General features: G+C 44.9%; 1 protein-coding gene across 1 annotated transcript in view; it reads left to right on the forward strand.

Moving 5' to 3' along the window:
• Positions 1-233: 233 nt before the first annotated feature.
• The window catches only part of GNAL (G protein subunit alpha L), a 283,334-nt gene continuing 255,968 nt past the window's right edge, over positions 234-27,599 (forward strand). The window contains exon 1 of the mRNA XM_083187665.1: positions 234-1,189. Coding sequence (XP_083043791.1) covers positions 643-1,189 — 547 coding nt within the window. The 5' untranslated portion in view covers positions 234-642. The remainder of the gene's footprint in view (positions 1,190-27,599) is intronic.

The raw sequence follows: 27,599 nt of genomic DNA on the forward strand, positions 1-27,599 counted from the left end.
GACTATATATACACCTTCACCTGTTACTGTACTATATTGGGATACAGATGCTAAAATTAACGTTCTCTAGTAGAATGTGAATAGAATGTGTAGAGGAGTCAGCATGGGAACATGGATGTATTCTATGGTATAGAGTGGCGCACGGACCTGGCTTTGCACACGCTGGCTCAGGATTGCGTGCGCACGCTGCAGTGTTTACGGTAAGGTGGACCGACTCGCTGGCGCTGCTGCTGCTGCTGAGTCCAGTACAGTGGAGGGAGACTAGTGAGCTGCAGCAGCAGTGTGTGAGTGTCAGGTGATCCGGCGGCGGGTGTTGCTGCTGCTGCTGCGTGTGTGGATGTGTGCACCAGCCGACTGGAGAAAATGCAAAATGGCACGTTGGGAATGTGAGCGGATCCCGGCTGCTTCCCCTGCTCCTGGGATTCCCGTGTGGATAATGAAGAGCTAAGCTCCATCCTGCTGATCACATCACGGCACACACTGACATCGTTCTAGCATCTGTTATATCATCAGGAATCCGGGCTGCGTCCATTCGCCTACCCTTGTACGCCCCCGATCTGCTGCTATTATACACGCTATCTGGCAATCGATCTGCTGCTGCTATTGATCGCCGGGGCACAGCACGTGTAGGTTGCCAGAGCCATGGGGCTGTGTTACAGCCTCCGGCCGCGGCTGTTCGGTGATCCCAGCGGCTCCATCTCCAATGCTGCCACCAACTCGGACACAGAGCAGCCCCCGGAGCTGTCAGTGCCCATGCGAGCCGGGGACCTGCGGCATGGGGATCTGCATCGGCCGGGAGCATCTACAGGGGAAACGGCGCAGCAGCAGCCTCATGCCCAATGCAGGGATGGGCAGCCCCGCCGAGGGGACCAGTGTAAGCCCGGTGGTAGGGGGGACAGTCCGGATGGGCTGCTGCTGTTGCTACAGAATGGAGGAGGCAGCAGCACCACCACCACCACCGGGGACGGCAAGCAGCAGCAACAGCAGCACAAACCCAGCAAAGTACAGCAGCCCCAGCAGCTGCAGCAGCAAATGCTCCAGCAGTATCCACTGCAGAAAGGATGGGACAAACTCCGGTTGGAGGAGAAGGAGGCTGAGAAGGAGGCCAAAAAAGTCAGCAAAAGCATAGACCGGGTACTAAAGGAGCAGAAGAGGGAATACAAGCAGACGCACAGACTGCTGCTGCTAGGTAAGGCTTCTTCAGTCTGTGGGGGCTTTATACATCCTGCCATAAAGTATCTACTAATAGATGCTTACTATTGCCCTTCTCTATACTGTATTTGTTGTATGTTGCCCTTGAGCCTTTTTGATTGCCCTGTGTATCTGATTGTAGATCATTTATATTGCATGAAAGGCCTGCAGACCGATGCAGTGTGCCCTGCACTGTATACATTTGGTTGTACAAGGCAGTGTGTACTGTCTGTCCATGAAGGTCTGGGCCCTAAGCTTCACATCTGATGCATGTGTATATTACTGGTGTATGTAGTGTGATTGCAAGAAGTGTCTGTAATATAAATGCAGCATTTACTGTAAGTGTACACCAATATTTATCTGCTGTAATTATGTGTGTGCGTGTCTGCTGTGTTGTCCATTTCCTTATGATGTGGTAGTTGCTGGCAGTTCTGATGACCATAAAGGTGATACCCCACCCAAGCGGCAGTCAAGGGGGGTGTTTCATTGGCAGAAATTAGTTGGGCAGATTGTGGATGAAAAAGCATTGGATATTTAATCATCAGAATATTGGACGATATGTATTCAAAGAGACTGTAAAACAAAATCAATCTTGCAGCATTTTTATGGGATATTTATACCTTCAAAAAAAATATATCATGTGTTTGCTGGCTGTGCCATTGTCAATTCCCACTACCTTGCATCAGGGGAATAGAAAGGTGAGTCTGTAATTGATAAATCAGCGGTAATATAATCCTCTGGGATATGTCATTGTGCATTGCCACTTTGCTTTCACTACAAACGTATAATGTCTCTTGGTAGAGAAAAGGGCAGGTACTGTGGTCCATGTGAGCTGCTGATCCAGGCCTAATCTTATGCCCCTAAATAAGTCTCCTTTGCATCATGTGCAGTACCAGCATTTTCGGACCCTCTATGCATGCAGTACACTGAATTCTATTATAGAAAGACTGGCAACACTTCTCTTCCTATTAATTTTGTATCCCACAAATGACTGAGGGTATCGTGTACCACATGTTTCGGACCCATTTTCGCAATCAGGGATTTTGCTGCATTTTCGCATACTCTATTGCCCATGCGCCAGGAACAGCGCTGCTGAGGAAATCGCCAGCTTTTGTTGTAGATACCCTGTAGAAGCCTATGGGCTTCTCCCCGCAGCACTGTGTGAAGGCTGTCCTTTGCTTTACTAATCACATATGTTAGAGCAGGTGTTTCCAAACTATGGCCCTCCCGCTGTTGTGAAACTACAATTCTCATCATGCCTTGCAACAGTTTGGCTTCTAGGGAATGCTAAAACTATGGCAATGCATGCTGGCATGTGTAGTTTCACAACAGCGGGAGGGCCATATTTTGGACATGCCTGTGTTAGAGCATATGCGATTAGTTTCGATGCAGAGGTGGGCAGTAGGGGTTAGAACATCCTGCCCAATGTGAATGAAGCAGTGTTAAGGGAAGATAAGTGGCCCATAGCAACCAATCAGCTGCTTTGTATAATTTATAGTATGCAAATTATAGATGTTACTTCAGTGCTGACTGGTTGCCATGGACCATTTTCCTCTGGCTCACGCCTCCCTTATCACTGATTCATACATCTATTCCTTGGTTCTAATCTTGGTTCCTCCATCACTCTCACATTGAAGGCATCCATTTTGTGGGTTGATGATGGTTATCATCATAGTTTTTAGCAAACTGACAAGCTACTTCTGTTCATCTTGGCTCCATGCACCATGTGTGAGTAAAAGCTAAGGGAAAAGTTTACTAAGATAGGATTTCTATTGAAGGTGGGATGTTGCTATGGCCAACCAACCAGATTATATATTTTATCTTGTAGAAGGTGCTAAATAAATTGGTTGCTATGGGCAACATCCTAATGCATTTACCCCTAAGTATCATAGAAAGGTACTAACAAGATAATCCTAATGTTGCATATACACTGGGTGTTTTTACCGTCTAATCAATTTTTTTTCTTGGGGATGGATGGCTTTTTATAGCAGGATGCTGTGGAAAGCTGTCTACCCCACCTGCCGCTCATCTGCAGGTGGCGATGATGTGGGAGTGTGCATCCCCGCTCACTTGCTGGGCTGTACACACTGGGTGGCTTTTGAGCTGAAAGCAGCAAAACTGATCTGCATTTAGCTCAAAATCGCCCAGTCTTATACTTTAATTTAATATCTTTTTCATATCTAAAATTATGATCTGATTTTGTATGTAGTGAAGAAGATCTTCTAAGCAACTTTTTTCTCTAGTATAGTGTTCCTGCTGATTTGTGCAGTATCTAGTGTTAAGCCCTGTACACACGCATCAATGTGCTTTTGATTCGATGTTAAATTCGATTTTCTATTAGATCGGGAATTAGATCTTTCCATTTGATTTGGCATTTGATCTGTACTTTTGCATTCAATATCAAATTCGATATACATTCGATTTACTAGATCGATATCGATATTTCCTTGGCAGCACAGTAGATATTTCTGTAGATCGAAAGTGACACAAAAACCAATCGATGTGGATTCGATTTTGCTTCTAGAAGCAAAATCGAATCGAAAACAGGGAAAAATCAAAGCATGTGTACACAGCTTTACTGTGTCCAGCTTGTATAATCAGACTTAAGCCCTGTACACACACATCGAATTGCTTTTGATTCGATGTTAGATTCGATTTTCTATTAGATCTGGCATTAGATCTTCTATTCGATTTGGCATTAGATCTGTACCTTTGCATTAGATATTGAATTCGATATCGAATTCGATATACATTTATGGTACATTTGTACACATTCGATTTACTAGATTGAATTCGATATTTCCTTGGCTGCACAGTAGATTTTTCTGTTCGATTTTGTGAAAACGGGAGCGCGCATCGAATCGAATGTAGATCGAAAGTGACACAAAAACCATTCGATTTCATTTAGGATTCGATTCGATTTTGCTTCTATAAGCAAAATCGATTTGAAAATCGGGAAAAATCTATGCATGTGTACAGGGCTTTATTGGGACTAACACTGGGAGTCATGTTATGTGACTGCCAATGTGTGGCTAGCTTAAAAAACTCTGACGTTAGCCATTTGCGATTGGCTCACTGAAAGGAGGTCAGTAATCACATATTAGTTTATGCATTAACCAGGTTGTGCTATATGAATTCTATAAACAGCAAAATGGGTCATATTGTTGCACATGATGTACAGTACCCTCAACAAATTTGTTACCAACAAAATTACATGTGGCTCAACAACTCTGGGGTCAAGAGTGGGATCAGAAAGAGGTGTGAAGTAGCATAATTGGTTGTATGGGCTTTAGTATACTGGCAGTGACAAGCCTTGACAGATTCCATAAAGGGTGATGTGAAGTAAAGGCCCCCATACATTATGCGATTTGGGCCCGATTTTACCCGATTCGGATGAATCGTGCTGTGATTTCGTCCCAAATCGCATGTTTTGACACCCTATCCTAACCGATGCGTGGTCCCGTGCGCATCGGATCGGAGTCGGGCAGTCGCACCGGCTGCACATAAGATTTCCTAAATCTTATGTGCAGTCTCCGGGCAGGGTCAGCGGGCGGGGGACGCCGGGGAAGGTGAGCTGACAAATAGTTGACAGATAACACCCTTCTTAGCGGCTTGCAAGGACTCGGGATTCAGACGCTAAAGCGTCTCAATTGTAGCGGGTACATTACGCTACGCTGATAACGTAGCGCTGCGCTGAGAACAGCTAGAGTGGCACGCGCACACGCTACGCTGGTAACGTAGCGCTGAGAACAGCTAGAGCGGCACGCGCACAGAGGCTGGCAAGCTGCCAAGTTTCTAACAGACTGTGCGCGCGGTGGCGCCGTGAAACTACACAAGTACCGTGTGTGTATATCTCTCTATCTCTATCTCTCTATCTCTATCTCTCTATCTATATCTCTCTATCTATATCTCTCTATCTCTATATCTATCTCTCTATCTATATCTATCTCTCTATATCTATCTATCTCTCTATATCTATCTCTCTATATCTATCTCTCTATATCTATCTCTCTATATCTATCTCTATCTATCTCTATCTCTCTATATATATCTCTATCTATCTCTATCTCTCTATCTATCTATATCTCTCTATATCTCTCTATATCTCTCTATCTCTCTATCTATATCTATCTATATCTATCTAGTATCGGAGTTGTTTGGCACTCGAGATGAATAAAACAAATGCCGGGGTGCCTTCCAATAGAAGGATATACAAACGCAGGTTTTTCTTCCAGTACCCAGCCGGGTGTTCTGTCAGAAAGAAGAGGCGGCACTCGTCGGGCTTTAAATTCAGTGTTATATTTGTATAGGTAAAAAATTCATTACACCAGGTTAAGACGACGTTTCAAGACCCATATTGGTCTTTTCATCAGGTCTCAGTGCAAATGGTACAGTGCAAAATCACAAACGGTTGGTTGGTTTGTGATTTTGCACTGTACCATTTATCTATCTATCTATCTATCTATCTATCTATCTATCTATCTATCTATCTATCTATATATATATATATATATACATTTTTATAAATATTATGACTAATTAACAAATTAAGTTACAATACTTTAATCTTGATAATTATTTTTATCACTGGCTGTACTCAAGAGAGCCGGCGTTTTTGGTTGTCATCCGGACGGTTTGCTAGAAGTGTCAGGGAAAACACAGGCGTTTGAGGGGATGGTGTTTGACGTCGGCTCCGGCCGCTTCTATCGCAGCTGCCGAGTAAGTCCTTGGTTACACACAGAGGAAAAATATTTGAGATTGAATGAGCGGCTTGCGAATGGATAGTAGTGAATCGCCGATCCAGCAGAAGGCTTGCACGAGGCAGGATTTCAGGCTGGCTGGGTGGCACATACCTGATCGTATGGCTCAGCAAATTAGCAGAGCAGCGATCAGATCTGAATAACCCCCATAGTGCAACTGAAATTGAATGTTAAGCTCCCCTCTATTAAGAGGAAAACAAAGCTACCTTTATTAGTACTATGGGTAGGGCATATAGAAAACAGCTGTTGGTGGCTTTTACCTGGTGGGTGAAACAGGTATGTAACAAAATGGCTCATAAAGGGGCAGATAAATTAAGCAGCCTTTGACCCATAACTGTCATTTTTTAAATCTAGTCTGTAATGTGGCAGTTAGGGGTTGATTGGCTGGCTGCTGCAATGTCACCTTCTACTTCTACTTTATCACCACTTTATTACTTCACCAGGCTTAATACATCTACCCAAAAGGAAGAAATCACTTCAGAAACCCCATGACTGACTAAATAATTAATATATAGCATTTGATTATGTTTTTGTATATAGCTATCCTCTAAAGCTGGGTAAAACCTAGAATATATTTGCAAACCGTATACACAATAATGATTTCTTTAACGATGTTATCATGCATATCATTTAGTTTCTCCCCACTATATTGTTAATGATGCATGCTCCTGCGCGTTGTTATCGTTCTCACTTGTTGTCTGAACCTGAAGTCAAATCTGACTTGATCGTCAGCAACTGCATATTTGGCGGAGTTCTCGTGATGTCACTAAATTATATTGTTCAGTGTTTTAGTGATAGATCGTTTGTCTGGTCACATTGCAGACATCGTTAATGGTATCGGCTGTGCCACGAATTGTATAGTGTGTACCCAGCGTATAACACATGCTGCTCTTCCTATTGCAGGAATAGGGCATCAGTATCACACTTTTGGGTTTATCCTGTTTTGTGCCTCATAGATTGACAAAGCGACAAGTTTTACAGTCAATAGCATTACATGGAGAACAGCATATACAGTGGGGTTTATTTTCCAAGTTGGGAGTTCTATTAAAGATGGGATGTTGCTATGGGCAACAAATTAGATTATATTTTCTTCTAGAAGGGGCTAAATAAATAAGAAGAATCTGATAGATCCTAATCAGATACTTATTTATTTAACACCTTCTAGAAGAAAATAAGGTACTTGTGTATTATCTGGGCGCACGATTTTTTTTCATTGTAAAGACCAGATTTTTAATTGTATAGTCACCCATGGGTGATTTCATACCCCCACTATCCAACTACGCATGGAGTTGATTTTATATAGTGTGGCGAGCGCAGCGAACCACCGAGCCCGAAGCGTGGCGAGCGCAGCGAGGGGACGCAGATTGCTTTACATGTATTCTGCGTCCCCTCGCGGGGCATTCTATTCTATTATTCTATTCTAGTGCGATGCAATACAATGAAAATATTACACAAGTACCGAAAATATAATCTAATTTGTTGCCCATAGCAACATCCCATCTTAAATAGAACTCCCATCTTAGTAAATAAACCTCTGTGTGTCTATATGTAATATATAATCTATGGGATAAATAAGACCCTGGCAGGGACTTGGAACGCAAGGTCCCTTCCCCTGCAACCTTCCCTTGTATCAACCTAACCCCTGCCACCCAAACTCAACATCCCCACCCTGCACCCTAACCCTAATACCCCCTCGTAAGTGCCTAAACCTAACCTTCCCCCAACCTAGCCCTAGTTCCCCTCAGCAGTGCCTAAACCAGGGATTGGGAACCTTCGGCCCTCCAGCTGTTGTTGAACTGCACATCCCAGAATGCCCTGCAACAGGTTTAGCATTGCCAAATAGAAAAATTGTAGCAGGGCATGCTGGGTACTGTTGTTCCGAAGGGTCCCCATCCCTGGCCTAAACCTAACCCTTTCCACCTTTGAAAGCTAGCGGTCTGCATATCTGCTGATAGAGATAGAGACTGTCAGGGTTCCTGCATCCATCCTTATCTATTCAGGGTTCCGGAACAGATCTTCTGAAGGCAGTTGGGATCCCGGCGCCGGCATACTATTACTATGAAGCATCGTTGCAGGAGGATAGGGGGAAATAGTCAATTGCAGGCAAAAGTTTTGGAAACCCACAGCACTGGGTTTTTCCTTCTCCGTTAAAGGAGAAAAATCAGTCTCATTAATTTCTATACAAATTAACGCAGCTTAAAATGATGATATTTGTTTCAAAATGATTTCAGTACATTTTCAAACATCACGGTATGGGGGTTATTCTAGTTGAATTGATCCCCTGCGTGTTTGCATGGCGGACCGATATTTTTAGCATCTGCATATGCTTGGTTCGAGCGGGCACGGTGAACGTTTAATATATAAGGTACCCCTTTGGATGATATGAACTATATTCATTAGGTGTGATTCAAACAAAAAGATCTGCATCATGTGTTTTGGGTTTGACTGCAGAAATGTAACTATTTGTCCTAATTGGTGTTTGTATCCTTTCTGTGGAGTCTACAGTTAATCAAAAGTACAGGAGTTGGCCCTCACCCAAACCCTACTCCCTCATGATGAGCTATTCCTGCTACAGATCACCTGGAACAAAACAAAGATAATCTGAAAACGGTGCTGAAAATGGCCTAAAAACAGAAATGTTACCAATTATGTGAAATGTAACTTCACAATCTAAGGGACTAAGACAAGTACGGTGTACACTGCATTTATAGATCTGTCCACCTCTAATCAAATTGAAATGGCAGCTATATCTTTTTCAATTTTATGCTCTTTGTATATTTTGGAAACAATGTTACTATAAAATAGGAATCAAAACAGTAATTACATTCACTGTTTTGCATGATAATCTTGGCTCTCTTGTTTCATGTGTGTATAAAACTCCTGAGGATGTCGAAGTATAATCGTATTTTTATAATGACAGTGCAGGATGTTCTGTACAAAAAGTAAAATCAATAGACAAAGTAGGAAACTGCCCCACAAAATGTATAAATCTGTAACACAATTCTGTACACCTAAAATATACCTTGCCTTGATTTCATCCCACGAGCAGACTGAAATTCCTTACATGTTTTTCTCACCCCTGGATCACATTTGCGCAGGATGAAAACGTAACGGCCCTACACTAGTGCCTGTTTTCACCCGATTCTGACAGATCGGGCTGAGAAATTGGCTGATATCAGGCCAGATTGCATGCGTTTGACATCTGAATCGACCAGGTGCGCAGTCCTATGCACATCATGTCCGAGTCTGAGGTCCGATGTGCTGCACATAAGATACAGTACAGTAAATCGTATGTGCAGCCTTAAGGTGGACATCGCGGGTACTTTTTAGCACCCGTGATGTATAGCATCTGATTTCCCTTAACCCTTTGAGTGCCAAGTGAATTTATCAAAATTGGTGTGAAAATTGCCCACCAAACATTTTTACTCAAAGTAATGACCTGTAATGTTTACCTTTTTATATAGGAAATATCATGTTTTTTTGTTTTTTTTTGCACAATGTTTTTTATTTGAATTGATATAACATTATAATGTGAGGGACGCTGGCATTTTAGCAGATATTTTGCACATTTCTTTGAAATGTTGGCACTCAAAGGGTTAAGACATTTACATGCAAGAAATGTCATGCAATTTATTGCATGTGAAAAAATGGGACATCAAGTGCCATTTCCATGCGCTGCACTTATCCAAGAAGACTGCTAACTTGTGCAAGTCCAGTCCAGGGTCACAGGCTGTGCCCTGTCAGTCAGTCCGGTCATAATGTCTAGATTATGACCGGACTGATTTACAATTATGTGGGTTTTCCTTTCTCATTTATTGGACCTGCTTTCTTGTTCTCGTTCAGGCTGCCATGCTCGCCATTTCATAAATTATAATGGAATAGCTATTGTGTTAAAATGGGAGATAAATACTACATAACACAGTATTCCGAGTGTGGCCTCACCAATGCCCTGTAAAGAGGCACTATCACTTTGGCATCCCTTGAATCCATTCCCCTTTTAATGCATGCCAGTGTCCGGTTTGATTTTGCTGCTGCACCTGAGCAGTGTGCCCTATTACCCAATTTTTCATCTATGTTGACCCCCAAGTCCTTCTCTACAGCAGAATTCCCTATAATAACTCCATAGGCCATAAATATTTAGTATTCTGTATATCATTTTTATGTAGTATTTTTCCCATTAATATGTAGTATGTATACCATTTAAAATTGGATAAATACTGCATAATTAGTATATACTATACAAAGGTTATCCTCCCGTAAACTGGCCTTGCTCTTCACCTTTTTCTGTAGAAGGCTGTTTGTGACAGGATGGGACTGATTGGGTACAATATCCTGGTGGTGAGCCAATGACTACAATCCCGACTGCAGAATCCCAACACATGTTTGTGCGTATTCTAACCCTGGCTCTAAATGTCCCTTCCCGCAGCCTAACTCTGATGGGCCATACACATGGGGTGTTTAAAGCCCCACTTCTAAGTGACCTGACCAGTGGCGGATTACCCCACTGCTGCGGCGGTGGCGGGTGGGTGCCAGGCAGCGTGTCCCTGAGGTGTATGTGAGGTCCACCCCGGGGTCCCTGCGGTGGATGGGAACTAGTAGTTCCCATCTGCCGCAAGGACCCAGTGCAGCACCGATCCCTGCAAGGCACCGTCTGGGGGGATTGGGGATGGTGTGTCTGTGTGGGACTGTGCCTCTAACCGACCAACTGGCCTTGTGTTGTCCTGGGCCCCCACAAATCTTAATCCGGCCCTGGACCTGACTATATCGCTTAGAAATAAAGCTCAGATTGCTCCATGTGTATGGCCCACAGCAATGCGTGGTCCCACGCATCGTTATCGCCTGACTAGATATATACTGCATGCAGTATAATAAATCTAGTCATCGCCAGTGTTCACCGGCCGTGACAGATCACTCAGCACACGTTGGGGCAGATGTTTTAAGCCTGGAGAAGAGATAAACTGGAAATAAAGTGAGAGGAGATAAAGCACCAGCCAATCAACTCCCAACTGTCATTTTCAAACACAGTTGATTGGCTGGTGTTTTATCTCCTTTCACTTTATCTCCAGTTTATATCTTCTCCAGGATTAATACATCTGCCCCATTGTCCCCTCTCGCAGCCTAATTTTAATACATCCCTTCGGGCGTTGTCTGTATTTTGATCATCAGGCTTCAGAAGTTGGTATTGTAAACGTAATTTTTTGGGTTGGAATCAGTGAATAGATACTAATAGTGCGTACACACAGTGAGATATGCACTATTGTTCTGTTCGATTTTGCATATAGAAGCAAAATTGAATAGAAATCGAATGCACGTCGAATGCTTTAACCAGTATTTTATGTAGATTCGATCCTCGTGCGCACTCGGGTGTGAATCGAATAGAAAAATAGTCTTATACAATAGAATAGTCTTATGGAAAAGACTATATAGTACAGATCTGCACTATATGGGCCAAATCAAATGCATTTTGAGTACAGTTCCATTCGATCCCAATCAAATCTGTATTGAATCGCAAGCAAAATTGTGCCATGTGTACACGCTATTACATGTTGGTTTATGCAGATCACCCGACTCAGGGATTGGCAAAATAAGAGTTTACCCTGATGGATGCCTGATGCATGGATCCTTGTACACAAATGTACTAAATTGTTTTTCTTCTTCTTTGTTATTTTCACACATATTCTTATAAAGAATTGCAATTCTTCACATGTATTTCGGAGAACAGACCAGAATGGTTTACCTTGAGTGAGCAGTTAATGTTTAATCTAGTTCCTTGTGTCAAAACAAATCACAAAATAGTGTAAATGCAAAACATTGGCTGACTGTTATCACTGATGAAATCTTATCATTTGGAAATGACTTCCCCCTTTTAAAACAATTTTCCAAAGCTGAAGACACACCTAAAGAGTTATCTGTCCAATCTGTCTGGGGAGAACAAAAAGCTGGTAATGTATAGAAGCAAATGACAATCAAACATTTATTCCAAGTACTGAAAAACAGTCAATCGTCGTTCAAATTAGTTAAATCTAAGATCATACAAATTTATCCAAAGAAGGTACTTCTTTACTTTCACGGCGCCTGCATGGCGCCATGCGTCTGAGTCCCCTTGCGGGGCTCGCTTCGCTCGCCCACGCTGCGGGCTCGGTGGCTCGCTACGCTCGCCACACTATTTAAAATCAACTCCATGCCAACATGGATAGTGGAGGTATGAACTATCCATGTTGGCATGGCGTTAAGTTCCTTTATTTTACATAGTTTGTGGCGAGCGTAGAAGCCGGAAGTAGCACGGCGCCATGCTGGCGCCGTGAAAGTAAAGAAGTACCCCAAAGAATTGTTTTTGTCCATTTTCCAGTGTTTGGTTGCAAATATTGATTTGTCATTTGTTCCCATACATTACCAGATTCTTTTTTTAAAACAGTGAAAAACCCCATGTCGACATAATGACCCTGTTGACCTAGACTCATGTCAACCTAATGGTGTCGACCTACTGACTGTCTAGTAACTTGCTGGTGACCAACTGATCCACACCCGACCCCACAGCGCTGGAATTTTCCTGCAGTCACAAGTTTTTCCTACTCAGTTGAAGCACGTGAAAATTAACACAGCTTTTTTTTTTTTTTCTCTTAAATTATTATTTAACGAAAAAATTGTTGGGATTTGCTTCAGAACCACTTACAACGTCCTACTCGAATCACTCTAGTAGCAGATTCTCACACACACACACACACACACACACACACACACACACACACACACACACACACACACACACACACACAGATAAAATCATACAAATTTTGTAAAAACTGAAAAATAGTTGTATTGGTCTTTTATTTAAAAGCATAAAAATATCTATCTCATCACTGAGTTTTGTGCTATCGCCATCACTAGCACTAAGAGGACTACTGCTGTGCTTTAATAAGCTTCCTCATGCAATAATTGGAGATGGTTATCATCGTCTGGGGGTATTCTTAAGTTGGAGAAAGCTAGCTTTTGATGTAATGGGAGACAACATGGAAAATTAGACTCAACAGTCCATGTTTTTTTTTTTTTTTAGCATGCCACTTATTCCGCCCATCAGACAGCTCAAATACTCTCTGATTTGTATGTAGAATAAATCTGTATAGCCTATATTATGCTCTTCTCGCTCATCTGTTTGTTATGTGTATTCAATTCTACATTTACTATGTCTATATAGATATTCAATTGACAAGGTTAAATGTCAACTTAATGAAAATGCCGCCATTTTATATGTTGGCACCAAAATGTTGACCGTACATTTTTCTAACTTTAGGGTTAGGTTTCTGGTTAACCGTAGGCTAAAATATGTAAACAGACAAAAAACCCCGGTGTGTCTACATCTGGTGTTGGTATGTTCAATATCAATGTTATAAAAAGATTGATATTTTAACAATGTTGGCAGTTGTTCGTCTTACGCTCCCATCCATATGTCCTGTTTAGCACAGCCCACACTCTTCAGAATACTTTTGTGCCCTTTCAGACCACCAGAAGAATTTTTGGTTCCAATGAATAGAGTTTTTCTTACTATCATAAATAGTGTTCATTCTAGCACCCGCTATCTTTGAAAACCCATGCAGTTCCTGTTCCCTGCCAGGGGGGGCGCTGTCTGCTGTGGTGCTTCTCGCTCAGGTCTGGTTTGATTATCAGTGCTGATATACAGACCACACTGAACTAGAAGCACTACAGCAGGCAGTGACACCCCAGGCAGGGAACAGGAACTGCATGGGTTTTCAAAGATAGCGGGTGCTAGAATGAAGGCTAATAAATAGACCCTTTAATTTACTTTGGTTTGTTATTTTCTACAGATTCTAAAGTTTGGTTAAATTTGAGATGCATTTAAAGGATTATCACTACCCTGATTCCCTTATGGGAATCTAAAAATGTGTTTGTAGTTTAGAGTGCAAAGAAATTTCCCTTCTATGCGTGCTTATAATCTTTTTTGCTTCTTTATATTGTTGTGGTTATGTTTATCGTATTAATAGCAGACTTTTATGATTGACCTATTTCTATGATGCGGTTGTCTGAGCAGGGCACAATAAATAGCAAAAGAGTCTGTAGATAAATATTTGGCATTGTAATCGGTTGCTTTATTTAGAGTTATGTGGCACAATGTCAGCCTACAGATGGAGACGCTCTCCTCTGTACCATTTTCAATGCATCGCCATTGTGCTTTGGAAAATGTGACAGTTGGTGAACATTCACCTGGGAAGATGGCCTTGCTTGTGAGGGCTTAAGGCCCCCTTACACTTGTCCAACGAGTTGGACCTGATGATTTGAGGTTTATCCTATGGGCAGGAGGATCAATCTCTTGATTTAGACCCAATGCGCACGGGATTGGGCATTGGGTCCTACACATCAGGCACATCAGAGTTTGTCAGATACATTGGCCCAATCAATCTGAATTTTACAGTGTAAAGGGGCAGGGCAGAAAGGCAGGTGACAGACAAGAGACTGTGAGGAAGGACTATGGAGAAGTGGAATAAGGTAACAGCTGGAAGCCTTCAGTAGAAATGAATCTTGATAAATGTTGAAACGGAGAGGGTAATAGTTTCTGAGGTAGGGAGCATCATGCGTCAAATCTTGCCGGTGGATGAAATAATTAGTCCAGTCTGGAGAAGACAGTGGGTGAATGAGAGAGGGTCTTATACTGGTGATATTTTTAGATGGAAATGGCAGGATTGCCAAAGATGAATAATGAAATTATACTTTCAACGAGAGGAAATACTTCTAGACAGCACACATACAGACAGAGGAGATGGTGTTGCTGTCAATAAGGAAATTGATGGGGGTGAGATTATTTGGAAGGGTGGAATGATTATAAGTTCAGTCTTAGACATGTTAAGTTTTAGAAATCACTGGAACATCCAGGAAGAGATGTACAGAGACAGCCAGGATAGGAAAAGAGGAATTTGGTACTCACCGGTAATTCGGTTTTCCTAATCCGCAGGGGACACTGCCTTATACCATGGGGATTGGGATGTGGTCTGGAGGAGCCGGCACTTTAAGAAAATCTGTCCTGCTGGCTACTTCCCCTCCCATTCCCCATCAGACTCCAGTCTTACGGAAAAAACTGTGTCCGAGAGGAGAGGAGACCCGGAACCTCAGAGAGGAAAGCCAACAGTTAATATTACCAACAAAAAAACCATCACCAGTGAAATCACTCAGACACACTTTCTTACTGGTCCATGCAGTAAATTAGACATAACCAAAAATATGATAAGAAAAAAAGAAGAAGCGCTGGGAGGGCGCGCAGTGTCGCTTGCGGATTAGGAGAAACGGAATTACCGGTGAGTACCAAATTCCTCTTTTCTCCCACATCCAGCAGGGGACACTGCCTTATACCATGGGGATATTACCAAAGCTACCCCCACGAGTGGGTCAGCGCTACTCTCCCTGCAACACGGCCCTGCCAAAATTTGCCTCTGGCCGTGCAAAAGTGTCAAATTTGTAAAACCTGACAAAAGTATTTGACCCTGCCCAAGTAGCCGCCCGGCATACCTGGGATAAGGACACTCCTCTGGCTGCCGCCCAAGACGTCCCCACTGACCTAGTGGAGTGGGCTGACACTCCTGCCGGAGTTGGCTGAGAAGCAAAACAATAAGCCTCTCGAATAGCTAGGCATATCCAGCGAGCTAATGTCGCCTTAGACGCTGGATATCCCCTTTTTGCTGCATCATAAAGGACAAACAAGGAATCAGTCCTCCTGACCGATTCTGTACGTCGCACGTAGCACCTTAATGCTCGGACGACATCCAAGGATGCCAATTCTCCTGAAAATGCTGGTACTACAATCGGCTCATTAATATGAAATGCCGAGACAACCTTCGGTAAAAAATCCTGTCGAGTTCTGAGCTCCGCTCTGTCTGGATGGAAAACTAGAAAAGGCGAACAACAAGATCAGGCGCCTAGATCTGAGACTCTACGCGCTGAAGCTAACGCCAGAAGCATCAGAGTCTTCCATGTCAGATATCGTAGATCCACCACTTCCAAAGGCTCAAATCTTTCTGACCGTAGGAAATCCAAAACTAAACCAAGGTCCCATGGTTCTGTGGGTGCAGAAAAAGGTGGTCTTAATCTAAGCACCCCCTTCAAGAACGTCTGCACTTCTGGAATCAGAGCCAACCTTCTATGAAAGAAGACTGATAGAGCTGACACTTGAACCTTTAAAGTGCTCAAACTCAAACCAGACGAAAATCCTGATTGCAAAAAACGTAGAAACCGAGGCAAAGAGAATACTGCCTTTGGAAGCTGCTGACCCTCGCACCACACAATGTATGCCTTCCAGATCCTATGATAATGGGCTGAAGTGACATCCTTCCTTGCTCTCACCATCGTAGGAATTACTGCGGACGGAATACCTCGCCTTCTCAGTAATTCGGACTCAACAGCCAGGCCGTTAAATGAAGCCGACGTAAGCCTGGGTAAATGCACGGCCCTTGAAGAAGCAAATCCTCTCTCAGCGGTAGTCTGTATGGATCGTCCACCAGTAGGCCTCGCAGGTCTGCGTACCACGATCTCATCGGCCAATCTGGAGCGATCAGAATGACTATTGATGACTCTCTCTTGATCTTCTTGAGCAACCGAGGAAGAAGCGGGAAAGGCGGGAATGCATAGGCTAGCTTGAATTGCCACTGAATGGAGAATACGTCTGTCGCCACTGCCACCGGGTCTCTGGACCGAGCAAAATACTGAGGCACCTTGTTGTTCCTTCTGGATGCCATCAGGTCGACCTGAGGCACCCCCCACCTGACCGTCAACTGGTGGAACACCTCTGGATTCAATTCCCATTCTCCGGGGTGAAGATCTTTCCGACTCAAATAATCCGCTTCCCAATTGTCCACCCCCGGGATGAACACAGCTGACAGGCTCAAGGCATGCCGCTCTGCCCACTGAAAAATTGGCCGAACCTCCTTCATTGCTGCACGACTCCTCGTGCCTCCTTGCCTGTTGAGGTAGGCCACTGCCGTGGCATTGTCGGATTGAACTTGGATCGCTCTTCCCTGAAGAAGCTGGGATGCATGAAACAATACCAACCGAATTGCCCTCAATTCGAGAATATTGATGTGAACCTGGGCTTCCTGCCAGGACCAACGACCCTGAAATGAATGACCCATGACCACCACTCCCCAGCCTCTGGTGCTGGCATCGGTTGTCACCAATGTCCAATCCGTAGGACCGAATTGGCGACCCTCTGACAGATGGTCCCTGTCCAACCACCACAGCAAGGACAGCCTCGTACTGGGCTTCAGCCTTATCCGTTTTTTCATGTGGAGGTGAGACCCCGACCACTGGGAAAGGATATCCAACTGGAACTCCCTGGATCGGAACCTCCCGTATTGTAGGGCTTCGAACGAGGATACCATCTTCCCCAGAAGCTTGATGGCCAGATGAACTGTTAAGAATTTCTCTTCCAGTACCCGCTTCACCATTGTCTGCAGGGACAAGATCTTCTCCCGAGGAAGGTAAATCCTCTGTTGGACCGTGTCCAATAACAGCCCTAGGAACACCAGGGTCTGTGTCGGATGCAACTGAGACTTTGGGAAATTTATTATCCACCCGTGCTGTATCAGAAAACGGTGAGTGAGTAAAGAATCTGACATCAACTTCTCCTTCGATGGAGCCTTGATCAGTAGATCGTCCAAATATGGTATGATCACAATCCCTTGCCGACGAAGCGCTGCCACCATGCAGGCCATTATCTTTGTGAAAATCCGAGGCGCAGACGACAGGCCGAATGGGAGAGCGCGAAACTGGAAATGAGTTTCCTGAATAGCGAACCGAAGAAACTGCTGATGATGTTCCCAAATGGGAATGTGGAGATAAGCGTCTCTTATATCCAGGGACATAAAAAATTCCCCTGGCTCTAGACTTGCCACTACCGACCGCACTGATTCCATTTTGAATCTGCGGTACAAAATTAACTGATTTAAGCTCTTTAGGTTGAGAACTGGTCGAAACGTCCCATTTGTTTTGGGCACTAGAAATAGATTTGAATAAAATCCTAGCCCCCGTTGATCTGCTGGAACTGTCACAATTACCCTTGATTGTACCAGTTTTTCTACTGCCAGCTTGAGAGCTTCTCTCTTTTGCTCTCTTAACGGGAGACCTGTAGAAAATTTTTTTTTGGGAGGGAACGCTGTAAGCTCCAGTCGATAACCCTCTGAAATAACTTGGAGAATCCAAGGATCTATACAAACCTGCTGCCAAACTCCTACGAATGACAGCAGCCTTGCACCCACCTGGGAACTCCCCAGATGGTCGGGCAACCCGTCATGCAACGGGCTTCTCAGGGGGCTTCTGCTCCTGACGGCGAGCTGAGGGCGCTGCAGGCAAAGACACGGCTGCTCCTCTGCCGCGTTTACCTCTGAAGGCAGAAAACCCTCTGCCTCTACCTCTGTTCGCCCCTGCACCTCGAAAGGCCCGAAAGGAAGGACCGCCATAAGGTCTCTTGGAAGCTGGTGCCTGAGTCGGCAAAAAAGTCGACTTCCCACCTGTGGCCTGGGAAATTAATTTGTCTAACTCAGGACCGAACAAAATTTCTCCATTAAATGGAAGAGCCTCCACTGCCTTTTTAATCTCTGCTTCCGCTTGCCAAGAACGGAGCCACAGAGAACGCCTGGCCAGCACCGAGGATGCAGAAATCTTGGCACCTAAGGTAGCTGAATCCGTGGCGGCCTCCACCAAATATCCAGCTGCATCCTGGATATACTCAGCCAAAGGTATCAGCTCCGATCTAGGCCTATCACCTTTCAGGCCCGCCGCCAATTGGGCTGCCCATTTCTCAACCGCCTTACTCACCCACGCTCCCGCCAAAGCGGGTCTTAGGAGAAAACCAGAGGCTGAGTAAATAGACTTCAGAGTAGACTCCAGTCTACGATTTGGAGCTTCCTTTAGCGCTATAGCCCCTGGAATAGGAAGGGTTGTGCGTTTTGACAGCCTGGACACAGATGTATCCGCCGGAGGCGGGGATTCCCATCTATTCCTAGAATCCTGTGCAAAGGGATACAAAATTTTAAACCTCCTGGAAACTTGGAACTTTTTATCTGGAGACTGCCAAGCCTCCAATAAAATTCTATCCAGTTCAGGAGATTCAGGAAAATAAACCTGACGTTTAGGAATCTTCCCAAAAATGGACACCGGAGCCGGGATCTCTGGATCAGAGACTTCCAAGGTCTCTTTTACTGTCCTTATAAGAGCGTCCATGCCCTGAGGATCCTCCTCAATAAATTCCTCCACTGGAGCCTCAAAGTATTCTCCAGCAACTTCACCCTCTTCAGCCGAGGAATTATCCTCATCTGACTGAAATAAAACCTCAGCCCTCCTAATCCTAGGAGAGCCCTGAGAAACAGAGGGAAAAGATCTTGCTAAAGAATCTACTGACCTCAAAAGAGATGTCGCCCAGGGAGGCTCGGCTGATGATAGGGACTGTATCTGAGTATGCAGAACTTCTCTTTCTCTGCGAGACGCTGCCAGTTCTGCTGTTAGATTTGCCAGAACTGCAGTTAAGTCCGACGTCTGCTGATGCATACCTGCAGACTGCGGTGCATTATAACATGACTCACAAACAGACACACCTTCTAGATGCTGTTTAAACTGCACCTTGCATTTCTTACATGTATAACGCTTGAGAGAAGCCTTAGAAGCCCTCCTTTCAGCCATGATCATTCACAGTGCACACCCACAGTAAATCTATGCTGTGTCTGTCAGGGAACAGGTGAGAAGCTCCAGCAACCCTGCTTTTTCTTCCACCCCCCAGTCCAACTCCCCAGACCACAATACCTTTCTTGGGGATAGGAGAGGGACAAACGAATCATACAGCGCAGGTACCCTGCCACTGGGAGCTGCCGCTGCTGAGGAGACCAGACACCGCTTATCGACTGTATGCTACGCCGACCAGAAGGCAGACTCACTTCAGTGAACTGCCCTTCCGGCTTTAAGGCCTACTTCCTGTTTCCAGCCAGCCGTCCGCCCTGTAAACCTCCCCTCCGGGAACAGTGCACACGGAACCAAGACGCCGGCCAGAACCTACACACGCTCAGGTAAGCGTGCCCCGCATATCAGTCATGCCGCTGCTCGCCAACAATTAGTTGGAACAGGGCCCGGGTGCTGCCTATATCCCAGCAATGCCAGGACCACACCAAAAAATAAAAATCCTATAAGGGGTGTGTGGGATAGCCTATGGGACCGTAACGCAAGCCGCGTGCAGCTGCGGCGGTCCCCCGGGATTTCTTCAAAAGATAACTCCGGTGGCCGAGTCCAGGAGGTGCCCTGCAAGCAGCGCCGACCTGGCTCCCCCCTAAGGTACCGTAGACTATTGCTACAAAAATAAAAATAAAAAATCTTCGGTCTCCAGAGAGACGTGGCCGGGACTCCTCCGGACACTTTTTTCCAAAGACTGGAGTCTGATGAGGAATGGGAGGGGAAGTAGCCAGCAGGACAGATTTTCTTAAAGTGCCGGCTCCTCCAGACCACATTCCAATCCCCATGGTATAAGGCAGTGTCCCCTGCTGGATGTGGGAGAAAGGTGGATTTGAGTGTCATCAGAATAGAGATGAAACTTGAAGCCAAAAGAGCTGAAGAGATTATCTATTGAGGCTATTTAAAGGGAGAATCTGAGAGGTCCAAGAACAGATCCTCCGTGGACACCATCTGCTAGAGGAAGTGGGGAAGAAGTGGAGTCGTTAGAAATGAATGAGAAAGAACAGTCAGAGGTAGGTGGACAGCCAGGAGAGGACAGTGTCATACAACTGAAGGAGCGAAGGATTTGCAGGTGTAGAGGGTGGTCCAATGTGTCAAAAGCAGTTAAGAGTTCTGGCCCTTGGATTTGGCAGCATGGAGGTCATTGTTGACTTTAGTGGGGGTGGTTTCTGTTGTGTGGAGGTTATGAAAGCCATCCCGAAAAGGGACAATATGGGAGTGAGAGGAAGGAAAGGTGGTAAGGCAGTTGTACTGTAAATCATTTTTGCAAGTAGATTAGAGGCAAAGGAGATAGGGTGGTTGGGGTGGAAATTGGAGTGTGTCGGGATCAAAGGTGAGGTGTGTTAAGAATGGGGGGATGAGGTCATGCTTGATTTCAGAGGACACAATACCTGATCAGAGGGAGAGATTGAAGAAATGGTCAAGGTAGAATCAGGCAACAGGAGAGAAGGGAGAAGGAGGGATGGGATATGGCCATGACGAATACCCCTTATACACCAAAACGCCGGGTCACACACGGCTTTTTTAGACCCAGGTTCAAGCCGGGTACGACCCGGCGTTTAGTGCAATTTACACCGGGCGGACAGCCCGGCCCGCACCTGCCCCCCCCCCCCCCCCGTGCTTGGAGATGACAGGATGATGTCAGCTCCAAGCGCCAATCACCGCTGCCGCCGGACCGGAACGCTGCTGGGGGCAGCCCAGCACTAAGGTAAGCTGCTGGGCTGCCCTCAGTCCCCGCGCACACTCCCCCCGCCGTCGCACAGGAGGTGAATGGATGCTGCACACAGGCATCCGTTCACCTCCCTCCCCCGCCGCCGCTGCTGTCTGCAGGGTATAGCAGACAGCAGCGCCGGCTGTCAGTGTCAGGCTGACAACCCGTCCAACCTGCGGACGCTGCGGTCCGCAGGTTGGACGTTCCCCATTCATGTAAATGGGAGCCGGGTCATCCGACCCGGCGTTCCCATTTACACCGCCCTCTACCCAGGTCCTAGCAGTGTTCTACCCAGGTCAGGACCTGGGTAGAAGTCCCGTGTAAAGGGACACGGCGTTAGGGATTTACACCGCCGAAGATCCGGGTCTGACCCTGATTTTTCGGCGGTGTAAAAGGGGTATTACGCTCTAAATAATGGAGAGAAAGAAGTCAGAGTTGGCCAATTAGAAAGATGGGGACAAAGCAGTCTAGAAAAGAAGGAAACAGGGTCTAGTAGGATGTGATGTCTTAAGTATGGGATCAGATTTAGATAGTGAGTGGGTGGGTGGTAAAGTCAATAACAGAGTGAAGAGGGGATGCATAGTAGATAGTTGAAAGTACTGTAGCATAGAAATGATGGGGATTGGATAATTGGTAGGAGTTAAAGGTCTTCAAATAAAATTGCTAAGGGAGTGAAATAGCAGCACTGCGGAATCAGCATAACTTTGTAATGGAAGAAGTTTGCATAAATTGCCATAGTTGAAGTGTGAATCTGCAAAAGTGAGTAAGGACTGCTGGTGCAACAGAATGAGCATAAGTAAAGTAGACACTTGGAATGTAGCAGAGAGGCTAATATCCAGAGTAACCTAGAGTCAATCGTTTCTAGGTTATGCTTGGTGATGCTAGCAATGGAAGTTAGAGGTGAAGAAAGAGTGTGGTTAAAAGAAAGAAGAGTGAAGACCAGATCAAAGGAGTGTCCATTTACATGGTTTGGTAAGGAGTTTAGAGGTAGAAGTGGGTACATCAATGGGTATGTTAAAGTCACCTGGGTATAAGGGAGGGAAAGTCTAAAGAGAGGAAGAGGCAACGTTTCCAAGGAATTTGTCTATAGGGAAAGAGTGGTTGATAGATGACAAGTTCAAAGAGGTTACTACCTTTTACTCAAAGGTAGTAGAATCCCTACACCACCACCATGAGAACCTCTTACATCCTGTTCTCCTTGCCCTTTTTTCTTACACTTCCATTACAGCTCTCTTTCACTCAGCAACCAGAAATACCCACATTTCGTCTAGCTAAGAAACATTCATCACCTCTAATGGCTGCCTTCAACTAGTAGTATGTCCGTTATTTATTTGCTTCCTTGCATCTCAACTGTATTGTGTGTTGAGAACTGTGGGGCTGTTATATTTGCTCTGTTTCTTTTTCTCAGTTACTGTAAAGTTAAGTTCTTTATACTGTGACAAGGATCACACAGACTTTGTACAGTCTCTAATGTATTTATATCCTTCTGGAGATATGGCCTCCAGAACTGAACACAATACTCTAGATGAGGTCATACCAATGACCTATACAGTGGCATTATTACCTCTTTCTTTCTACTGCTGATACCTCTCCCTATGCAACCAAGCATCTGACTTGCCTTCTTCATTGCTTTGTTACATTGCCTACCTGCTTTTAAGTCCCCTGAAATAGTGACACCTAAATCCCTCTCTTCCTCAGTAGTTTCCATTATAGTGCCATTTATACTATATTGAGTCTTTGGACTCTTTGGAGGCTGAGGTTTAACCTGTCCTCTGCCCACAATGTACCCCAAATGCTTGGCTTCTACCATACCAATGGCACATTTCTCAGGGTTGGCAGTTAACCCGTGAGCCTGTAGAGACTTTAAAACATCTTCTACCTTGTAGCGCCACAGCAACTTATTCATTACTCTCTGGAAGGTTGCTGGGGCACCATGTAAACCAAATGTGAGCATTTTATACTGAAATAAGCCCTCTGGGGAAGAGAAGGCTGTTTTTGCCTTAGCAGCATCTGTTAACGGAATCTGCCAATAACCTTTTGTCAATATAAGTGTAGTAAGATACTGACTATTGGCTAATTTTCTTCTAACTCCCCAACCCGGGGCATAGGGTAAGAATCAAACCAGGATACTTGATTTAGTTCACAGAAGTCATTGCAGAACCTTAAAGCACCTGAAGACTAATGCTGTGTACACACAGTGAGATTCCTTTGCTATTCGACTTAATGCTGTGTACACACGTGAGATTCCCTTGCTATTCGACTTAATGGTGTGTACACACAGTGAGATTCCCTTGCTATTCGACTTAAGATTTAAGTGCGGTGCAATCTTTGCTATCTCTGTACTATTTACATACAATTCATACAATCTGCATTAGATTTGCACTGTATAGTCATTGCTGCCCTGTTTATCTAGGTTTCCATTTGTGCTGTCCTGGTATTGCAAGGTAAAAAAAACCTGTGCGATCTGCATGGGATGGGTGCTGACCACCGGGGAGGGCACTTTTGTCAATCGGGAGGGCACATTTTATATTAGAAATTTTACATTAGAAACATTTTTTTTTTTTTTAAATTGGACACTGTACTAGGATTACGCCAATTAAACATGGTCATGCTCTGCTATGCCCATTACATACTCTGTCATTATGACAATCACACATTATACCACACAGTATAATTCCCATTACACATCATGGCATACACCGTAATACCCATTACATTGCATCAGATATAATATGTAGCTATTGCTAAAAAGCACCTGCGATCTGCCGCTGATGGCTGCACATAAGATTTATGTGCAGCACATATGATCTCCCGCTCCGAGCAATACACACGTGACCGCCGATCGAATGTCACACACATGCGATTTGGGATGATTTCACCCAATTTCTCAGCCCGATCCCCTGAAATCAGGTGAATTCAGGCCCAAATCTCATAGTGTATGGGGGCTTTTAGAGTGTAGGGCAGCACGATATCTGGGTTTCTCCCCTGAAGAGAAGATATTCTCCATTCCTTACATGTGAAGGAACATGGGAAATTTCAGTCAGTCCGCTGCATCAATGCATGCACCACCTGGATAATTCTGCATGTCCGGTCGATTTTTATTTGCGGTTTCTTTAGTACGTTTCTCTGGCTGAATTGCGCAGGTAATTGCACTGTGTACGCCCAGTATTAGAGCAAGTTCTTTCCTCTTTTCCTTGGGAATAATGGTAACACAATAACTTCTCCCTGACTAAGAAAAAAAACAGTAAACGGACTATTTTGAGAACAGATGGGAGGATGGGAAGGTTTCTGAGATGAAACTGGGTTATTTAGTAATGTGATGGTTAGTTGCAGTCTTGTAGTCTATTTTTGGCACTCTGTGGATTAGAGTCCAGAATTTGTTTATTTAATAAATTACTAGCAGGTGCATGTGTAATGTCTTTGGCTCACACTCAATAAGCATGTGTGCAATCACCGCTGCGGAAGAGAAAATCATTGCTGATAAAGGTTTTTAAAACTAACAAACTAAAGATAAAATATAAAAACAAAGCTTATCGAGTTGTATTTTATATTTTCCATGACCTTATGTTAAGAGTCACTCCGAAGCGGTCAATTTATGATTCAGAAAATATTCACATTTGCTTACATAGGGCCTGATTCGGGTTTTAAGCAAAAAAAAAAAAAAAAGGAACTGTGTCTGGAACAAACCATATTGCCATGTAAGGGGAGCAGATGTATTTAGATTTTTTTATGTGCATTATAAATACTGGGTACCTTTTTACATGTTTCCCACTAATGTTATTTTTACACTGCAGCTTAGATTTCAGTGTGGACACACCCCTCACAAATCTAATCTCTCAGCAGGTTACATTGGCCCCATCTGCAGTGCAGCATGGTTTTATTTAGGTGCTTGCTGTTTTTGCTAGTTACAAACCTGCTTTACAGATTGTATATCTGTAATCTAATCCTGTCCATCACTGCTGTAATTATATCGACCACCCTTCCGTACCCTGCTACTACAGCTCCACCTTCATTTGTATGACCCATCCCCACCTACACCACAACCCTACTGGCTGTGGCCCAGGATGGTTGTTGCCACAGCTCTCTTAAGCCTACATCATCTCTGTCATATAAGATGGCAGCAGAGGGAGCAGTGTGCCGCTGAGCCAGACTCTGGACTACCTGCCTGACCCAACGTCCAGCCTCCAATCACCAAACCACTCCTGAACAACCAGTTTAATGATAATGGGATGTTTGCATGCACAAAGGATACTGGGCAGCTTACCCCTATTAATTCTGTTTGGTTTCCATTGCACAGTCACAGGCCAATATATCAGCATTATCAATCTAGAGCTGAGACTATAAAGATGGCAGGACTTTTATATCAAACTACAACAGGATTAGCAGTAGGGAAGATGAAAAAAGGAGCAAAGATTGATATTGCGATGGTTAAGATCAGAGCAGGCTCTAGGCATAGGCAATTGCCTAGGGCATTTGGTATGCCTAATGGCATACCAAGCCTACCGCAGGGCCGACAGTTGTTTGGGACATATGCATAGTGGCTCCTCTCCGATCAGGCAGCTCTATATACTGTCTGCAGCAGGTGCGGCACAGTCGGTGGAGGCAGACACAAGCTGAGCTGGAGGGGTGAGGTCTGCCCACCGGGTGGCTAAAAGCTCTTCAGCCGCACATTCCTTACAGGCCTGGTGACTGGGAGACAGACAGAAGAAGCTGCCTGGCTGCTCTGCCTGTACTAGTGAGTGTGCGCAGTAGGAGTTGCTGGGCAGCGTCTGTCCCTACACCCGGCAAGCGCCAAAACCGACATCTGCAGGGCCAGCCCACCCAAGCAGCAGTGCCTCCTGGCAACTTACCTCCCTGTACTGTGCTAAGTGTGTACAGAGATTCTGGGGGCATGGCTTGACTGCTGCTGGGGTGTGCACAGAGTTATATCATCTACCTGGTTCCGGCAGAATCCGCTCTGCTCTCCCCCAACTCCCTGCATGCCAGCCACTAGCTCCATATCTACAGTACCTAGACTGCAGCTATGACAGGCTCCCCCATGATGAAAGTCAGGGGACCCTCCCTGGGAATTTATGGATCCCTGGTGGTTCTGCGCACTGTGAAAGGTTACCCTGTTTGAAACCATTTATATATACACACTGTACTCAGCCCTAAATATCTGTATACTGTGCCCTCAGTTCTCTTATATGTTATATACTGAGCCATCAGCCCTAATTTTCTTTATACTGCCTAGGCATAGGCAAACTAGGGCCATTTAAGCTTGAGCCCTAGTTTGGGCTTGAGCCCTAGCAGGGGAAGGGCTGGGATGATGCTTTTGCTGTCCTACCACCAAGGCCTGATTTATAGATAAGGCAGCGGGGGCACCTAGGTGTGGGTAGGGGGTTCTGGCTAGTGGTGTAACCATGGTTAGTGCTGGGGATACAGCTGTTAAAGACTTGGGCTGTCTCCAGGGCCTGCTTCCCTTACACCCAGGCACACACAGGCAGTACTGGGTGGTCCGGATGCGCACCAGACCACACATTAGCCACATCACAGTCCACTCAAGATTGCATTGCATTGCTCCTCATGGACCGGCAGGACCAGCTATCACCAACGGCCCTGATTTCCCTGCAGCTCAGCCTCCCTGCGTTCTAATCAATGTGGAAACCCCTGGTATGCGTGTGATTTGATGATATCCTTTATGTGCACTCAATGTCACATGGAAGAAAGCCCTTTGGTGGAGCTGTGGACTTGTGCTAGGGAAGGGGATTGTTTTTAATTCATCTTATAGATTTCAGGTGAGTATATTTAATTTCTTTATTTATTTTTTCTCCTGCCCTTCCTCTCCCCTCTCATGTCCTGTAGTCCGCACACCCACTACTCACCAGTCACAGTCCTTCACCCCACACCCATTGTTCCCTCTCACACCTGCTACCACCCACAGACTACCACTCTACACTCTCTGTTCCCTGGTCACTGCCCATCACTCCATACCTTTACCCTGCTACCGACACAGTCACTCTCTCTCTCAATCACAGCCTTTTGGCTTTTTCAGTGTATTTTTATTTAAATGTTTTTTGTAATATAGTAGAAGTCAGAATATATTTGTAAGATATTCTAACTGCTGACGGGATGCCAATGAGAACTGATGTCGACATCCTGACTAGAGGCCAAAAGACCTCTGCCAAAATCCTGACATCGATGAGGATCCCAATGCTGGAATTCCATCTACCGGCATCCCA

The sequence above is a fragment of the Crinia signifera genome, chromosome 5 (assembly GCF_055691185.1).
Source record: "Crinia signifera chromosome 5, ASM5569118v1, whole genome shotgun sequence".
Classification (NCBI taxonomy): domain Eukaryota; kingdom Metazoa; phylum Chordata; class Amphibia; order Anura; family Myobatrachidae; genus Crinia; species Crinia signifera.